A 20087-nucleotide genomic window follows, 5' to 3' on the forward strand; every position below is an offset into this window, starting at 1 on the left:
CCTTCGTATCCATACCCTACACAATAAGGGCCATTTTATTATCTACGAACTGCATGTCTTTAGAATACTTGAAGAAACCGGAGGAAACCCACACAGTCACAGGGTGAACGTGCAACCTCCACACAGTCAGCACCCGAGGTCAGGGTTGATCCTGGGTCTCTGGCACTGGGAGGCAGAGGCTCCACCACCTGCACCACTGTGCAGCATCACACATTTCTGTCCATTCATTTGTATATTCTGTAATCAGCATCTGATTTTGAATTTAACATCAAACCAGGAGAAATATCTTAACACATGAACTATAATTTTGAAAAAAAGGACAGAAATTTAAGCTGTCGAAAGAAAATAAAAGAAAAATAGGTTTGCATAGTAACTATTTAATTAGCTTAAAACATGCAGCCTTGTTGACCTTTATTTGCGCGGTAACAGATGTGAAATGAATCAACATTTACTTTGGGTTATGGATGTGAAGAATCGATTATTTATAAATGTTATGTACAGTTAAATTATGGTAAAGAAGAAACAACTAATTTTTGCAAGCAATTATCAATTAAAATTAACTGAAATGGAACAGGCAGTTCTAAAGAGGCATATATTTTGAATTGATTGTATTATAAAATGATTGTTACCAAACTTGAAAGCGACGAATGCAACTAATATTATGCAGTTATTGATAAATCTGTTCATAGTTTACGTTCAATTGATGTATAGTTCCTTCACATGCAGACATAGGTTTTTTGAATGACAAATGAAATAGTCACTTGGCAAGATTTTCAGTTAATTTTGTATCACATTCACCAAATTTGATAACATGAGCAAACGCAAGGGAGAAATTAATTTGTAGATTTATTTGCTCATGTCAAATTTCAAAGCCTTCCTTTGAAACTAATATGCTAACCTATGAGGAGGATTTTGTAGCCAGTTTAAAGTGGACATTTGGTAGGTTATCAGAATGAACTCAGAATTTACAAATGAAATATGGAGAAATGTGATGTTTCATTTAGTTTAGAGATACAGCGTGTAAACAATCCATACCGATCACGATCAACCATACACTAGTTCTATCCTACACACAAGGGACAATTTAGAGGCCAACTTACAACCCTGCATGTCATTGAGATCTGGTAGGAAACTGGAGCATCCATGCGGTCATGGGGAGAGTGTACAAACTCCGTACAGACAGCACCCGTAGTCAGGATTGAACTTGGCTCTCTGGCGCTGTAAAGCAGCAACTCTACCACTGCGCCACTGTGCCGCCTGTGATTCATTTGGACAAAATGTATTTAAGTTGCAGGTGATTTATTGAATTGAATGATACAGCATGGAAACAGGCCCTTCGGCCCATAGAGTTCATGCCGACTTGTGATCACCCGTTCACATACGCTTTGGAACATAGTGACCACAATATCAAACGTTCTAAAAGTCTTCTTCACATTAACTTTTTATAATTGGCTTCAAAGCCTCTTCTCACTAGCCTGTGAAGTCTCCTTCACATTATCTTCTTATAATTTGCTTAGAAACCTGTAGATTTGCTGATTTTTTATCAGCATTCCAGAATTTCGTATATATTTAAGTTGAGAAAAATAGGAATAAATGAAGATGGGTAAGCTCAGTGTTAATTGGCCAAAAAGATGGGTAGTGAGGGCAAGTTTAACGCATCAGAATGTGGTAGAGATGTTTGGCTCAGGAATTTTTGCAGATAGGGACATCGACTTACTAAAACTGTCGTTTGTTTGTTTGTTCCTGAACTACAGCCAAAACGTTACACGATAGCGTGACAATTTTAGGCCCACCTTACTCACCGTCGTCCCTTTGGTGCTAATGGAAGAAGTTTCTTTGAAATCGGTGTTATATTTTTAAAGTTATTCACATTTTAAAGTTTAAATCTATCTCCTCGGGAGGGAGGGGGAGGGGTGGGGTGGAGGGGGGAGGGGGGGAGGAGAGGGTGCTGCACCAATGCATGAGAGATTTGGGCCCCAACAGGTCCACTTGGTCTTAGATATCTAAAGATGGAGTTTACAGGTGGGGACATTGTTGGAACGACTTATCAGACTCACTGATTAACACTGATAACCCCTGGAGTAGGGCAGTTTCAAGTGTCTCCTCATAAAGGTTGACCGCGCGTTCACCAAATAAACCTATATATGCAAGTGGACTATTTGCAATGAATCAATGTTGCAGCCCGTTAAGAAGAAAGGATAGAGTTTCTCGGTGAACTTGTCCGTGAAAGTGTACAGATGTGACATGTAATCGGCATTGTACAGTGTCACCTGGCCAGCCTCATAGTTCAGGTAGACGCCCAATCTCTGGGGTTTGACTGGAACAGGGAGGGCAGTACGTGGTGAAGACATAGTGGTATATTCCTCTCCCAGACGCCACAATACCCAGGCTCCGGATTTCTGCTCCGGTGTGAACTCCGCTTTCCTCGGTACCGATGCTTTTACCACTCCCACACTCCACATAGTGTTCCTTCCGACCTCTACCTCCCAGTAGTGGCTCCCAGTGTTGAAGCCCTGAGATGCCAGGACACCGTGCCACTGCACAAATCGCTCTGGTCTGTCAGGGACCATTTGTTTAGCACCGAGTCTGATGGCTGTCAGGTCACTGGACAGGATGAGTCTTGGATGCGCAGTGTTCGGATTCAGCTTCAGTTTGATCGGGACTGAAGAGGAGAAAAAAGTCTGCATGGTGAATTCACACGATTTGCCAATCAAACATTTTGACACATTGCTCCCCCTCTCCCCATTCGTAACAAGGACAGTGTCCCCCTTGTCCTCGCCTTCCATCCCATCAGCCATCGCATACAACATATAATCCTCCAACATTTTGCCACCTCCAACAGGATCCCACCGCTGGCCACATCTTCCCATCTCCACCCCTTTCTGCTTTCTGCAGAGACCGTTCCCTCCAAAACTCCCTGGTCAGTTCGTTCCTTCCCACCCAAACCACTCCCTCCCCAGGTACATTCCCCAGAAACTGCAGGAGATGCAACACCTGTCCCTTTACCTCTCCCCTCGACTCCATCCAAGGACCCAAACAGTCTTTCCAGGTAAGGCAGAGGTTCACCTGCACCTCTGAGGATGTAACTAGGATAATTGACAGGGGAGAGCCAGTGGATATAGTGTACCTTGACTTTCAGAAAGCCTTCAACAAGGTCCCAGGTAGGAGATTAGTGGGCAAAATTAGAGCACATGGTATTGGGGGTAGGTTACTGACATGGATAGAAAATTGGTTGGCAGACAGAAAGCAAAGTGTGGGGATAAATCGGTCCCTTGCAGAATGGCAGGCAGTGACTAGTGGGGTACCGCAAGGCTCGGTGCTGGGACCGCAGCTATTTACAATATACATTAATGACTTGGATGAAGGAATTAAAAGTACCATTAGCAAATTTGCAGATGATACAAAGCTGGGTGGCGGTGTGAACTGTGAGGAAGTTGCTATGTGGTTGCAGGGTGACTTGGACAGGTTGTGTGAGTGGCCGGATGCATGGCAGATGCAGTTTAATGTGGATAAGTGTGAGGTTATCCACTCTGGTGGTAAGAATATGAAGGCAGATTACTATCTGAATGCTGTCAAGTTAGGAAAATGGGACGCACAATGAGATCTGGGTGTCCTAGTGCATCAGTCACTGAAAGGAAGCATGCAAGTACAGCAGGCAGTGAAGAAAGCCAATGGAATGTTGGCCTTCATAACAAGAGGAGTTAAGTATAGGAGCAAAGAGGTCCTTCTGCAGTTGTACAGGGCCCTAGTGAGACCGCACCTGGAGTACTGTGTGCAGTTTTGGTCTCCAAATTTGAGGAAGGATACACTTGCTATTGAGGGCGTGCAGCGTAGGTTTACTAGGTTAATTCCCAGAATGGCGGGACTGTCATATGTTGAAAGACTGGAGCGACTAGGCTTGTATACACTGGAATTTAGAAAGATGAGAGGGGATCTTATCGAAACATATAAGATTATTAAGGGGTTGGACACATTAGAGGCAGGAAACATATTCCCAATGTTGGGTGAAGTCCAGAACCAGGGGTTTAAGAATAAGGGGTAGGCCATTTAGAACGGAGATGAGGAAACCCCTTTTCAGTCAGTGAGTTGTAAATCTGTAGAATTCTCTGCCTCAGAAGGCAGTGGTGACCAATTCTCTGAATGCATTCAAGAGAGAGTTAGATAGAGCTCTTAAGGATAGCGGAGTTAGGGGGTATGGGGAGAAGGCAGGAACGGGATACTGATTGAGAATGATCAGCCATGATCACATTGAATGGTGGTGCTGGCTCGAAGGGCCGAATGGCCTCCTCCTGCACCTATTGGCTATTGCATTTTTCATGGTCATCTTAATCTAGGCCAGATATTCCAAATTATTCCAAAATTCCAAATTATGAAATTATGAAATTCCAAATTCCAAATTATGAATTGAATTTAAATGACACAGTTTCCATCGTGTGATATGAAGCTGATAGCAGCAATGCTTAAACTGATGGAAGGCAGAGATAAGGTAGACATTCACAACCTTTTTTTCCCCAGGGTGAAAATGTTGTGCACCACAGGAGGTGGCCTTAAGGTGAGAGCGATGAAGTTAAAAAAATATGTACGGGGCATGTTTTTTTAACACAGAGGATGCCTGGAGCATGTTGCTGGATGAGGTGGTGATGGCAGACACCATTGTGTCTTTTAGAGAGGTGCATGGATATGCAGAGAATGGAGGTATAGGTTTCAGGTAGGGGAGATTAGTTTATCTTGGCTTCATTGTCGGCATGGACATTGTGGGCCAAAGAGTTTGCTCCTGCACTGTACTGAACTCTTTAAACTGTGAGTTCAGGCCCCAGGATTACCAGCCGTGTTACATATCTGGTGTATCGCTACTGAACCTGTGGGCTGGCCTGGCCCAAATGTGTAGGAAGGACATGCAGGGGCTAATTTACACTGAACTTAGACACAAGAAGCTGGAGTAACTCAGTGGGTCAGGCAGCATCTCTGGATAAAAGCAATAGGTGACGTTTCAGGGCGAAACCGTTCTTCAGACTGGACCAAATGTGTCAATTTTTCCTCACACCTCTATCAAAATCTCTTCCATATTTCAAACACCATAATTCCTCGACTCTACTGGAAGATAAGTTTACCTGGATTAATTAACTTCAGCATCCGTTTCCACAGACTGAACTGAAAGGGGCCACTGAAATCATCTTGACTGAGGTCAATGGAAACTCTGGCGGGTCTTTGGAACTGCATGTTTTCACACCTGTGTTGGAAATAAAAAGTATCGCTGAGATGCAAAAGTAGAATGATACACCATATCTATGATCTCACTTTATATACTTGTCAGCACTGCCCTCAACTTCTGACTTTTCAGAGACTACTATCCAAGACTTAGGTCATAGGGAAATATGAACAACATATATAAGAAATATATAAATCAAGCTATTCTATGTGTTGATTGGGGATAGTTATTGACCAAGGAGGAATTCTCAGTTGGTTTTTATAGTATTCTGCAAGGGCTACCTCAGAAAGCAAATGGAGACCTCAACCAAAAGGCAGCACTTCTGATAGTATTGAACTCCCCGTACTGCATCCCAAATATTGGACTTTCCACTCAGCACTTAAATTCCATGCTTCATGTATCTTGTGTTTTATGTTGTATTTTGCTGGCAGACCAATTTCTCTCCTGGGATAAGTAAAGTTCTATCGTATTGTATCATATCGCATCCCTTGCACATGAGACATTGGTTTTTATTATCCATTGCTGGTAGCTTAACAGCCACCAGCTATTAACCTTCTCCATAGGTAATGGATATTCCTTCTGAACTGTGTGTGTGTTAGAGGAATTAAGTGTGAGGATATTGGAGAGGGTGTGGAAATGATGTACAATAACAGTGCTTTGGTTACATTGATTAGAAGGACTGGAGCCTCAGGGGCTTCCCAGGTAACGATTGCATGACCGAGTGAAAGACTGATTTTTTAAGCCAGGAATAATTATAGAGATATAGTCCGGAAACAAACCTGTTGGCCCACCAAGTCCATGCCAGCCATTGATCACTCGTTCACAATCGTTCCATGTTATCCCAATCTCCCATCCAGTCCTTACACCCTTGGGGCGATGAACAGAGGCCAATTAACCCTGCATCTCTGGAGTGAAGGAATGCATGGCGTTTTGGGCTGAGACCCTTCTTTAGACAATTTGCCTGAAGAAGGGTCTCAACCCGAAACGGCACCCATTCCTTCTCCCCAGAGATGCTGCCTGTCCTGCTGAGTTACTCTAGCATTTTGTGTCTATCTTCGGTTTGAACTTGCATCTGCAGTTCCTTCCTACACAAGAGAAAGTACAAGCTCTCCACAAACAGCATCCGAAGTCAGGTTCAAAACAGGTCTCTGGCGCTGCCAGGCAGCATCTTTACCAGCTGCACCATAGTGCTATCCTCAGCAATAATAAATAAGAATAAAGCAATACACCTTGCACTTTAAAGATACAGTGCGGAAAAAGGCCCTTCGGCCCACAAGTCCATGCCGCCCTCCGATCACATTAACACTATCCTACACACTTGGGATAATTTACTATTTTACCAAAGCCAATTACAAACCTGTACATCTTTGGAGTGTGGGAGGAAACCGGAGCACCTGGAGAAAACCCACATGGTCACAGGAAGAATGTACAAACTCCATACAGAAAGCACCCATAGTCAGGATCGAACATGAGTCTCTGGCGCTGTAAGGCAGCAACTCCACCGCTATACCACTGTGCCACACCAATAATGAATTTTTCATGGTATTCATTAACTAATGGATCCAAAGTATATTCCATTTGTTTGATCACAGGTAAAATTAGGGTTATTATTCAATGATTCTAAAGAACTTTAGCAAGTATATTGTGAGATGGCCATGGAAGATTACTGTTTCTGACTTGCTGAATAATTGACTTACAGACATTTCTGAAGAATGAAGCCCTTACATAAGCTGGGAGAAGAGAAGGCTGAGGAGAAATGTAATTGATTATGTGAAGTAATGAAGGGTCTGGATAAATTTGATATTGAAGGACTCTTCACATTGGAGGAATGGTAAAAGATTATATGCAACGGGTATGCAATATAGGGGAAGAGTATTAAGAACATCATAATGAAAAATGATTCTAACTTCCATACCAGACACAGCAGTAGAGTTTCTGCCTTACAGTGCCAGAGACCCGGGATCAATCCCGACTATGAGTCCTTATCTCTATAAGGTTTCTACGTTCTCCCCGTGACCTGTGTGGGTTTTCTCTGGGATCTCCAGTTTCCTCCCACACTCCGAAGACATACAGGTTCATAGTTTATTTGGCTTTGGTAAAAATGGTAAATTGTCCCTAGTGTATTGGATAGTGTACAAGGATCGCTGGTCAGTGCCGGCTTTAGGGCCTGTTTCCACACTGTATCTCTAAACTGCCAAGGAATGTCCTTTTGGACGTCCCTTGGCAGTTCTTCTGATGGACATCATTTCATTCTAAACTAAACTGCTGGCATGTTGTCCAAATCTGGAACATACGGATGCAGAATTGGTGGAGACATGTTTCACTGTAGTCTTTGAGGGAACTGGATAAACATATTCTGGAAGCAAGTTTGTAAGGCTGCAGAGAGCATGCCTTTAGGTGGAACTAGTGAAACATAGAAACAAAGAACAGTAGGTGCAGGAGTAGGCCATTCGGCCCTTCAAGCCAGCACCGCCATATATGGCTGATCATCCAAAATCATTACCACATTCCTGCATTTTCCCCATATCCCTTGATTCCATTAGCCTGAAGAGCTAAATCTAACTCTCCCTTGAGTTAGAGATTGGTAGCTAATGTCTGGTGTTGTGGGAATTACAGAGACAAGGCCTGAAGAGGATCGGAGCTGGGAACTGAATATTCAGGATTATACATCCTATCAAAAAGACAGACAGGTGGACAGATGGGGTGGGGTACCTCTGTTGGTAAAGAATGAAATTCAGTACTTTGCGAGGGGTGACATAGAATCAGAAGATGTAGAGTTAATGTAGAATTGAGAAATTGTAAGGGCAAAAATACCCTAATGGGAGTTATCTACAAGCCCCCAAACAGTAGCCTTGATATCGGGTGCAAGTTGCATCAGGGGTTAAAATTGGCATGTAACAAAGGTAATGCTACGGTGGTTATAGGAGATTTCAATATGCAGGTAGACTTGGAAAATCAGGTTGGTACTGGACCCCAGGAAAGGGAGTTTGTCGAGTACCTCCGAGATGGAATCTTTGAGCAGCTTGTACTGGAGCCTACCAGGGAGAAGGCAATTCTGGATTAGTGTTGTGCAATGAGCTGGATTTGTTAAGGGAACTCAAGTTAAATGAACCATTTGGAGGTAGTGACCATAATATGATAAGTTTTAATCTGCAATTGGAGAAGGAGAAGCTAAAATCAAAAGTGTCAGTTTTGCAGTTGAACAAAGGGGACTATGGAGGAATGAGGGAGGAGCTGGCCGAAGTTGACTGGAAAGGGTCCCTCGCAGGGATGACGGCGGAACAGCAATTTCTGGGAGTAATCCAGGAGATGCAGGATCATTTCATTCCAACGAGGAGGAAAGATTCTAAGGGGAGTAAGAGGCAACCGTGGCTGACAAGGGAAGTCACGGACAGGAGAAAACTAAAAGAGAAGACGTATAACATAGCAAAGATGAGCGGGAAGCCAGAAGATTGGGTAACTTTTAAAGAACAACAGAAGTTAACTAAAAAGCCAATACCGGGAGAAAAGATGAAGTACGAAGGTAAGCTAGCCAAGAATATAAAGGAGCATAGTAAAAGCTTCTTTAGGTATGTGAAAAGGAAAAGATTAATTAAGACAAATGTGGGTCCCTTGAAGACAGAAGCAGGTGAATTTATTATGGGGAACAAGGAAATGGCAGACGAGTTGAACAGGTACTTTGGTTCTGTCTTCACTAAGGAAGACACAAACAATCTCCCAGGTGTACTAGGGGACAGAGGATCTAGGGTGACAGGAACTGAAGGAAATTCACATTAGTCAGGAAATGGTGTTGGGTTGACTGATGGGATTGAAGGCTGATTATTCCGCAGGGCCTGAGGTGCTGCATCCCAGGGTACTCAAGGAGGTGGCTCTAGAAATTGTGGACGCATTGGTGATCATTTTCCAATGTTCTATAGATTCTGGATCAGTTCCTGTGCATTGGAGAGTAGCTAATGTTATCCCACATTTTAAGAAAGGAGGGAGAGAGAAAACAGGGAATTATACACCAGTTAGCCTGACACTGGTGGTGGGGAAGATGATCGAGTCAATTATTAAAGATGTATTAGCAGCACATTTGGATAGCAGTAACAGGATCGGTCCAAGTCAGCATTGATTTACGAAGGGGAAAGCCTGCTTGACTAATCTTCTGGAATTATTTAAGGATGTAACAAGTAAAATGGATAAGGGGGAGCCAGTGGATGTAGTGTATCTGGTTTTCAGAAAGTCATTGATAAGGTCCCACACAGGAATTTAGTGGGCAGAATTAGAGCACATGGGGGTTGGGTATTGACCTGGATAGAAAATTGGTTGGCAGACAGGAAACAAAGTGTAGGAATTAACAGATCCCTTTCAGAATGACAGGGTGTGACTAGTGGGGTGCCGCAAGGCTGGGTCCATAACTATTTACAATATATATTAATGATTTAGATGAAGGAATTAAAAGTAACATTAGCAAATTTGCAAATGACACAAAGCTGGGTGGCAGTGTGAACTGTGAAGAGGATGCTTTAAGGATGCAGGGTGACTTGGATAGGTTGGGTGAGTGGGCAGATGCATTTTAATGTGGATAAATGTGAGGTTTCCATTTTGGTGGCAAGAACAAGGCGGCAGATTATTATCTGAATGGCTTCACATTAGGAAAAGGGGAGGTGCAACGATACCTGGGTGTCCTAGTACATCAGTCACTGAAAGTAAGCATGCAGCTACCGCAGGCAGTGAAGAAAATTCTCTGCCTTAGAAGGCAGTGGAGGCCGATACACTGGATGCATTCAAAACAGAATTAGATAGAGCTCTTAGGGCTAGTGGAATCAAGGGATATGGGGAGAAGGGAGGAACGGGGTACTGATTGTGGATGATCAGCCATGATCACATTCAATGGCGGAGCTTGCTCGAAGGGCTGAATGGCCTACTCCTGCGCCTATTTTCTATCTATCGACTGTATGTTTGTTTCCATGAAAACATCCAGCGAATTGGCCTCCACTGGCTTCTGTGGCAGAGAATGCCATAGATTCACAACTCTCTGGGTGATAAAGATTTTCCTCATCTCAGTCCTAAATGGCCGACCCCATATTCTTAAACTGTGACTCCTCGTTCTGGATTCCCCCAACACCGGGAAATATTTCTCTGCATCTAGCCTGTCCAATCCTCTAAGAAATGGAAATGTTTGTATAAGATCCATTCTCATCCTTCTAAATTCCAGTGAATAGAAGCCCAGTCGACCAATTCTTTCAACATATGTCAGTCCCGCCATCCCGGGGAATTAACCTGGTGAACCTACGCTGCACTCCCTCAATAGCAATAATGTCCTTCCTCAAATTAGGAGACGAAAATTGCACACAATACTCCAGGTGCGGTCTCACCAGGACCCTGTACAACTGCAGCAGGACCTCCTTGCTCCTAAACTCAAATCCTCTCGCAAAGAAGACCAACATGCCATTAACTTCCTTCACTGCCTGCTGTACCTGCATGCTTACTTTCAGTGACTGATGTACAAGCATACCCAAGTCTCTTCCTAATCTGACACCATTCAGATAATAATTTGCCTTCCTGTTCTTGCCACCAAAGTGGATAACTTCACATTTATCCTCATTATACTACATCTGCCATGCATCTGCCCACTTATCCAACCTACCCAACTTATCCTGCAGCCTCATAACATCTTCCTCGCAGCTCACACTGCCACCCAGCTTCGTGTCATCCACAAACTTGCAGATGTTACATTTAATTCCCACATCTAAATCGTTAATATATATTGTAAATAACTGGGGTCCCAGCACCGAGCCTTGCAGCACCCCACAAGTCACTGCCTGCCATTCTGAAAAGGACCTGGTAATTCCTACTCTTTCCTTCCTGTCTGCCAAGCAGTTCTCTATCCATATCAATATCCTACCCCCAATACCACGGCCTCTAATTTTGCACACTAATCTCTTGTGTGGGAACATGCCAAAGGTTTTTTGAAAGTCGAGATGCACGATATCCACTGGCTCTCCCTTATCCAATCTACTTGTTACATCCTCAAAAAAGTATGTGCAAGCAGATAATGGTTTGTCTTGGCATCATGTATGGCGTACACATTGTGGGCTGAAATGCCTGTTCTTGTGCTGTCTGTTCTATGTATCTTACCATGTCCCCTTCCATCTACATCCCTCCTTTCATCCTCTCTTCTTATCTGACACATGTTTGTTGCCTTTTTATCTCCAGCCTGTGTCACTTATTCCACTGCCAATAAACCCCCGCCCAAACTGTATCTACCTATCACTCGCCAGGGTTTGTCCCGCCCACCACTCCTTCTCAGCTTTCTCCCTGCTACTACAATCAGTATGAAGAAGGGTCCCGACCTGAAATGTCGCCTGTCCATTTCATCTACAGATGCCGCTGAGTTCCTCCACCACCCTGTGTTTTGCTCAAGATTTCAGCATCTGCATTTCCGTGTGTCTCCTGTCTTTGTTCTGGATTTCCAGCCCCTAAAGTTTTTTGCTCCAATGAACCCAAGTATTCATTCACTTTGCCTGCAATCCGTATCCAAAAATGCAAAGGACTACAGGTGGAATGGGTTGCATTACAGAATATATAATTGTCAGCCAAATATGGACAATAATGCACTTACCGGCCAAGAATATTTTTAATATCCTGAAAGAGAGAAGATTGTTTTAGTTTTACTTTTTAATTGTAGAGATACAGCAGAGAAACAGGCCCTTCGACCCACTGAGCCCACACCGACCAGCGATCCCCGCACATTGACACTATCCTGCACATACTGGTGACCAATTACATTTAAACCATGCCAATTATCCACAAAATTGTGCGGCTTTGGAGTGTGTGCGGAAACCGAAGATCTCTGAGAAAACCCACGGAGGTCATGGGGAAAACGTACAAACTCTGTACAGACAGTACGCGTCGTCAGGATCAAACCCAGGTCCCTGGTGCTGTGAGGCAGCAACTTTATCGCTGAACCACCAATAAAAGGGTGGGCCTTTTATTACAACATTGCATTACAAAGATCTGTCAGAAACTTAAACAATGGTAAAAATGCATTTCCAATATTATTGTGTAAAAACTGCAATTTGACTTTACAATGTCACAAGATTTGGACATTGGTTTCAATACCGAACTCATAGTTCGAAATTCTCGGTGGAGGGCATGTCGATAAAATAGCAGCATTTAAGTGGCTTTTAGATAGGCACATGTATATGCAGGGCATGGAGGGATATGGATCATGTGCAGGCTGAAGAGATTAGTTTAACTTGGAATCATATTCAGCTGTGAGATTGTGGGTTGAAAGGTCGGCTCCTGTGCAATGTTCCATGTTCTATGGTCTATTAACAGGAAAAACTGTTAAAATTGAAGCTCACAGACCTATGAGGAAATGATTCTTTGGTGCAATAAACCTCTATTATTTCACGATGTGACTATTTGGAAGTCCTGATGCATCCAATTTGCCACATCACTTGTTGATTTCCCTGTTCCTTTTAACACACCAGGATCTTAGTCGCCACTGATAGACACAAAATGCTGGAGTATCTCAGTGGGACAGGCTGCATCTCTGGAGAGAAAGAATGGGTGACGTTTCGGGTTGAGACCCTTCTTCAGATTGAGAGTCAGGGGAGGGGGAGATACAGAGATAAGAAAGTATAAGGTGTGAGAACGAGACATCAAAGGGGGTGGAGATGAAGGAAAGTGTAGAGTAGATCATTGTTAGCGATGAGAAGGTAACAACAAAGCAATCAGAGATAAAATGTAATCAGGGACAGTCAGACTGGTTGGAGTACTGGGAAGGGGGAGGGATGGAGAGAGAGAGGGAAAGCAAGGGTTACTTGAAGTTAGAGAAGTCAAACTATCTCCGGTTTAAACTAGCATCTGCAGTTCCTTCCAACTCTTAGTTGCCATTCTTCCTTCAACATTCTGGTGCTAAAGTTCCACACTCACAGAGCAGCACAGCACAATACTGGAGCAGGCCCTTTGGCCCACAATGCCTGTTCCAAGATAAACTAATCTCATCTGCCTGCACGTGACCATGACGTGCCTGTCTAAAAGCCCATAAACACCAGTATTGGTCCTGCATCCACCACCACCACCCCTGGCCCTGCATTCCAGGCACCAACCACCCTCGCCTGCCCCACACATCTCCATTATATTTTGTCTCCTCACCATCAAGCTATGCCCACTAATCTTTCATATTTCCACCATGTGAAAGGGTTCTGACTGTCTACCCGGTGGCTCTCTTAATTTGATCTACTTACAGCAGTCCAGAGAAAACAGCGACAGTCCAGAGAAAACTATCCAAGTTTGTCCATCCTCTTCTGATACTAATTCCCTGTAATCCAGGCATCATTCTGGTCAACATCTCGTGCATTCTCTCCAAGGCCTCTACAGACTTCTTATATTGGGGTGTCCAGAACTGCACACAATACTTCAAATGAGGTCTAACCAAAGTGCTAAAAATCTGCATTGTGCCTTCCTGACACTTATACTCAATGCCCAACTAGTCTTTTCCTTTTCACTGGCTTGCAGAACTTGAGTCTAACATGATTCTGTGTGCTGATCGTGTCTATAAGCTTGTGATGGTGCAAGAGGCAAGATTTTCACTGCATCTGTCCCTCACTGTATTCATATGACAATAAGCTCAACTTGACTTAACCAGTTCTCCCTTAAAACTCACCTGGGCCCCACTCCCCATGCTTCCTTGAAACTTGCCTCGTTCTGCTTCCAGTGCTCTGTTTAAATGTACCTGGTTAACTGGAATAGAACTGGAAAAATCTGGAGTAACTCAGCGGGCCAGGCAGCATCTCTGGAAGAAAGGAATAGGTTTGGGGTCGAGACCCTTCTTCAGACTGAGAGTCAGGGGAAACGAAAATGAGAGATATAGAAGGTACATAGAAGAAATGAATGAAAGATATGCAAAAAACGATGATCGAGGAAAGGTGTAACTCACAATGGTCCATTGTTGCCTGTGGGGTAGGTGATAACGAGTTAACTGGAATGTTTATTGTTATTCTACATATCATCTGTAAACACTGATTTAAAACAGTGCAAAACACAAAGTGCCTGAGGAATTCATCAGATCATGCAGCATCTGTCGAGGGGGAAAGGAAACATGATGAATTGGGTCAGAACCTCCTCTAGAGTGATTCAGACCTCATTAGTGTACATAGTGCTGTTATAACTCAGCAGGTGAAGCAGCATGTTTGATGGTGCTGTTATAACAGCAGGTGAAGCAGCATGTTCAATGGTGCTGTTATAACAGCAGGTGAAGCAGCATGTTTGATGGTGCTGTTATAACAGCAGGTCCAGCAGCATGTTTGATGGTGCTGTTATAACAGCAGGTGAAGCAGCATGTTTGATGGTGCTGTTATAACAGCAGGTGAAGCAGCATGTTTGATGGTGCTGTTATAACTCAGCAGGTGAAGCAGCATGTTTGATGGTGCTGTTATAACTCAGCAGGTGAAGCAGCATGTTTGATGGTGCTGTTATAACTCAGCAGGTCCAGCAGCATGTTTGATGGTGCCGTTATATCAGCAGGTGAAGCAGCATGTTCAATGGTGCTGTTATAACAGCAGGTGAAGCAGCATGTTTGATGGTGCTGTTATAACAGCAGGTGAAGCAGCATGTTTGATGGTGCTGTTATAACACCAGGTGAAGCAGCATGTTTGATGGTGCTGTTATAACAGCAGGTGAAGCAGCATGTTCAATGGTGTTTGACCTGCTGAGCTATTCAAGAACTTTGTATCCTCTTGTGGAAACCAGCATCAGCAATTTCTTGTTTCTATATTAATTAAGTGTGTTGGAGTATGAATGAATACGATGCAAGATTCTGGAAAAGCTGTGATTTTGGTTTAGAGTTTAGAGATACAGCCCGGAAACAGGCCCTTCCGACCACTGAGTCTGTGCCGACCAGCGATCCTCACCCATAAACACTCTCCCATACACACTTGGGACAATTTACATTTCTACGAAGCCAATTAACCTACCTGCACGTCTTTGGAGTGTGGGAGGAAACCAAAGTTCTCGGAGAAACTCCACGCGGTCACAGGGAGAACGTACAAACTCCATACAGCCAGCACCCGTAGTCGGGATAGAACCTGTGTCTCTGGCGCTGTAAGTGCTGTAAGGCGGCAACTATACCACCGTACCACCCATTCTGGAACTGATGCTGCCAAAGTTCTGAATGTGGACTGATGGAGTTCTCTACTGTACATTGGGTTTTAGAATCTGAATGGTAATGGCATCATGTTTCCCATGTAAACAATAGACAATACCTGCATAAACTCTGCATCTTCCAGACTCAGTTTTTCTTGCATGTCCAAGATTGCTTTCTTAAGTGATGCATGCTGTTCGGAGATTTTCTTTAGATTTTCATCTTTTTGTTGCAATATGGCATTTTCCTTTTGCTCCAGTATTGTTTTCAGCTTTTTCTCTTCCTGGTGCAGAAACTGGTGCAGTTCTTCGAACTTAGATTCAATGTTCTTCTGCAGAGCCGCAGATTCTTTCTGATGGAATAAACAACAGGTGGATTTACCCAGTGCAAGGTGAGAAGTTCATGGGTCGTGGAGCACAGAACAGGAAACAGTACAGCACAGGAACAGGCTCTTTGTTCCACCATGCCACAGCTGAACATTATGCTAGGTTATAACTGAAAACACACACCTCCAGATTCAGGGACAGTTTCATCCAGCTGTTTCCACGCAACTCAACCATCCTCTCACGAACTAGAGACCAGTTCTGCCCAACCATCTACCTCATTGGAGACCTTTGAACTATCTTTAATCGGTCTTTACCTTTCTTTTTATTTTAGCGATACAGCGTTGAAACTGGGCCTTTGGCCCACCAAGTGTGTGGTGACCAGTGATCACCCATTCACTAGCTCTATCCAACACACTGGGGACAAATTACAGAGGCCATTTAACATATAAACCTGCACATCTTTGGAACGTGGGAGGAAACATCTTTAAGGTGAGAGGAGCAAGTTTAAGGGAGATGTGCAGTGCAAGTATTTTTATTTACACAAAGGGTGGTGAGTGCTTGGAATGTGCTGTTGTAAGGGGGGGGGGAGTTGAGGCAGATACATTAGAATCATTTTAGAGGCTTTTGGACAGGCAAGTGAATGGTGGGATATGGACAATGTGCAGGCAGATAAGAGTTGGTCCTGTCATTATGTTTGGCAGACATTGTGGGCCAAAGGGCTTGTCCCATGTTCTGGGATGGTGATGGTTTGACACTGTGGTGCAGATTCAATCTCCTTGTTTACAGTAGGCTGTGTTGAATAGGTTCATTAACTTGACATCATTAAAAGGAGTTGTATTATATGGGAAGTGAATAAGGTTCTGAATGGAGTTGTTGACAGGATATGTTGCAGGAAGGAACTGCAGATGCTAGTTTAAACCGAAGATAGACACAAAACATATTTCATTATCTCTGTATCACCCTCTCCCCTCATTCAGTCTGAAGAAGGGTCAAGACCCAAAACGTCACCCATTCCTTCAGACAGAGATGCTGCCTGTCCCACTGTTACTCCAGCATTTTGTGTCTGTCTTGTTGACAGGATACTTTCTCTGGTTGGGACAATCTAGAACACGATAGATTCAGCCAACAGCTTTACCTACTGAAGGAGGGAATGAAGAAAGAAATCTGAGGAATGAGCCTGAAGAAATGTCCTGATCCAAAATGTTACCTATTCATTTCGTCCGCTGATGCTGCCTGATTCCCTGAGCTCCTCCAGCACTTTATGTTTTGTCCAAGATTCCAGCATATGCAGTTCCTTTTATCTCCAAGGGAAAGGGAATGATTTTTGTTTGCTCAAAGGTTTTGTGAACCTCTGGAACTCTTCAGACTGGAGAGATGTCATAGATGAATTGATGTAATAGGTACGGTAGCGCAGCGGTAGAGTTGCTGCTTTACAGCGAATGCAGTGCCGGAGACTCAGGTTCGATCCTGACTACGGGTGCTGCACTGTAAGGAGTTTGTACGTTCTCCCCGTGACCTGCGTGGGTTTTCTCCGAGATCTTCGGTTTCCTCCCACACTCCAAAGACGTACAGGTATGTAGGTTAATTGACTGGGTAAAAATGTTTTTTTTTAAATTGTCCCTAGTGGGTGTAGGATAGTGTTAATGTACGGGGATCACTGGGCGGCACGGACTTGGTGGGCCGAAAAGGCCTGTTTCCGCGCTGTATATATATGATATGATGATATGATAATAGAGAGAAGTCAAAAGTTATGACTAGAAAGGTGGACAGGCTTGATGGAGCACATGGAGATACAAGGAAGTGCAGATACTGGAATCTTGAGCAAAATACAAAGTGCTGTCGGAAATATACATCGTGAAAGATTTGAGAAGTTTTCCCCAATTCTGAAAGCAACACAAAACCAAAGAGCTGCAGTTTGAACATTTTAAACGGGAGACTGGGGCTGATAGCGGAGAAAGGCTGCGGTCGGTTTTTTCCAAGGGATGTCACAATCTGTGGGTCCTAAGATGGCCGCAGGACCTCGTGACCAGCCACAAAAGCAAAAACCTTACAGCCCAGTCTCTAGGTTTCTGCAAAGCCACGGCCAGAACAATGGATGGGTATTGGCCATGCAGAAGCTTGCGAAACCAGGTCGAAGTCCAGACACTGGGGCACTGACATCAGCATACTCACAATGCCCCAAGCCGACCTACACAGTTAATCTCGTTACGGGGGCACAATAGCCCATAGAAAACTACCTGGTAGGTGATGGGAAACCAGTTAAACCCATCACCTTGCAAGGAAATACCAATTAACACCGTCTGGCCATCCCCGGTATCCCCGGACATAAGCGCAGATCAGAGAGAAAACTCATACATATCTTTTTAAACAAAGAGATTCCAAGATCTGGCGGGAGATAGGACGGGTCAGAAATAGTATAACTGGCCACGACTTTTGGGTTTTAAACGGAAGAAGAAAACCTGCAAGGAACGCAAGCAGGCAAGAAAACGAATGCAGGAGGAAGAAAAGACAGGCAAGAGAGAGGAACAGGCACGCAACTCGAGGAGAAATACTGCCGCACCAACAGCCAGTAACCCCAGTAATAGCCCCATGGTGAGCATGTACCCTGGACATAGTTTAGTGTAGAGGGGAGGGTGGTTTGAATAAACGTTGGGTGTGTAAAGAAATATGTGTTGGTCAATTTTGCGATGTGTCGTACGTTCCCCAACTTACAGTCGTGTAGATGTCTTGTAGAACTGTGTGTTTAAGAATTCAGCGAAAAAGGTATTCGTGTATACGTCTTGTGGAACTGTGCGTTTTGTGATTCATAAGTCCAAGGTATTCATGTGATTCAATATGTGTTTAATAGATATGTCGTATAGCAATATATAAGTATTCATGGACAATAGTCCCAAGCGCTAAATAAAAGCCTTTTTCATTTAAACCCTGGTTTTCAAATCTGGTCTGGTGGAATTTTTCTGCACTATAAACGCTCCTGCATCTAAGTCCAGTGTCTAGAACCGTAGGGGGTGAGTGGGTCGAACCACTCACGGGGAACCAGTGTGCACGGCCTGGTCAAGGGATCAGAGCAAGGCACGGGGACCTTAGGTCGGGCGAAAGATCGGCGCAGAAACCCCTTACAATCGCATGGGATCAAAGGAAAGAAAGCTGAATGGATAGAAAACTGGCTTCATGGAAGGAAGGAGAGGATGATGGTGGAAGGTTGCTTTTCGGACTGGAGGCCTGTGACTAATGGTGTGCCATGGGGTTCGGTGGTGGACCCATTGCTGTTTGTCATTTATAGCAAAGATGTGGATGAGAACATACATGCAGAGGGGAAAGATTTAATAGGAACCCGAGGGGTTACTTTTTTATTCACAAAAAGCTGGAGTAACTCAGCAGGTTACTTTTTTACACAACGGGTGATAGGTGTATGGAACGAGTTGCCTGAGGAAGTAGCTGAGGCAGGTACCCTTGCAACGTTTAAGAAACATTTAGACAGGTACACGGATCAGGTAGGTTTAGAAGGATATGGGCCAAACACAGGCTGGTGAGACTAGTGTAGATGGGACATGTTGTCCCGTGTGGGCAAGTTGGGCTGAAGGGCCTGTTTCTACGCTATATGACTATGAACTGATCGGTTCAGGAGCATCTGTGAAAGGAATGGACAAACAGCCCGAAACATTGCTTATCCATCCCCTGCAGAGATGCTGCCTGACCTGACCCACTGCATTACTCCAGCACTTTGTGTTTTGATGGACCACTTGTCTGATTCCTGCTCCCTTCCCTACGCTTCTCATGCTGTGTAGTTGGAGAAAACATCGGGCCTTTCAATGAAGGCACAAGAAACTCAGGATGCTGGAACCATGAGCAAATGATCATTGTGATCTTTGGCCTGGAATCGGAGGAAACAAAATATTACAACAGATCAAATATATAATGGAGTGAAAGGCACGGAAATTAAATATTTACCTGGTGCTAGATTGAGTCAATATCTCACATGCATGACATTGGACCGCCACACTAGTTTTTACATGAACTTTTTCGTTTCCCATCTCAACTGTGCTTTGATGTGGGACCTTTAAACGGCCCTTCGTACCTTCAGTTTATTTACATCTTCTTCTTCTTCATCCTGACTTTCACAGCAATCAAGCATTTGTTCACTGAGGGACTCTATTTCTTTCCGTAGCATTCCCTGGAACAGAGAAACGCGCAAAAAAAGTCACATAGGTCTCCTGAAAAAGACGACATTTTTAAAGTCTGTTGTCAATGATCTGGAAGATCAACCCCAATTATAGTCTGGCTCAGTTGGCAGAGCAGCCTCATAGCTCCAGCCATCTAGTTTCAACCTGGTCCACCATGTTTCTCCATGAGGCGGTCTCCTTGTGTGGATTACACCCATTTGCTTGTCATTTTTTCCATATTCCATAAAACAGGC

General features: G+C 44.0%; 1 protein-coding gene across 1 annotated transcript; it reads right to left on the reverse strand.

The window, feature by feature from the left end:
- Nucleotides 1–1931: 1931 nt before the first annotated feature.
- Nucleotides 1932–19853, reverse strand: LOC144591595 (nuclear factor 7, ovary-like; the record flags this gene model as incomplete). Its single annotated transcript, XM_078395656.1, has 5 exons — nucleotides 1932–2662; nucleotides 5112–5230; nucleotides 11817–11839; nucleotides 15466–15696; nucleotides 19749–19853. Coding segments are annotated over 5 exons (1002 nt in total), but the record flags the coding sequence as incomplete, so codon positions are not given.
- Nucleotides 19854–20087: the final 234 nt, after the last annotated feature.

This window comes from Rhinoraja longicauda, unplaced genomic scaffold (assembly GCF_053455715.1).
Source record: "Rhinoraja longicauda isolate Sanriku21f unplaced genomic scaffold, sRhiLon1.1 Scf001173, whole genome shotgun sequence".
Classification (NCBI taxonomy): Eukaryota; Metazoa; Chordata; class Chondrichthyes; order Rajiformes; family Arhynchobatidae; genus Rhinoraja; species Rhinoraja longicauda.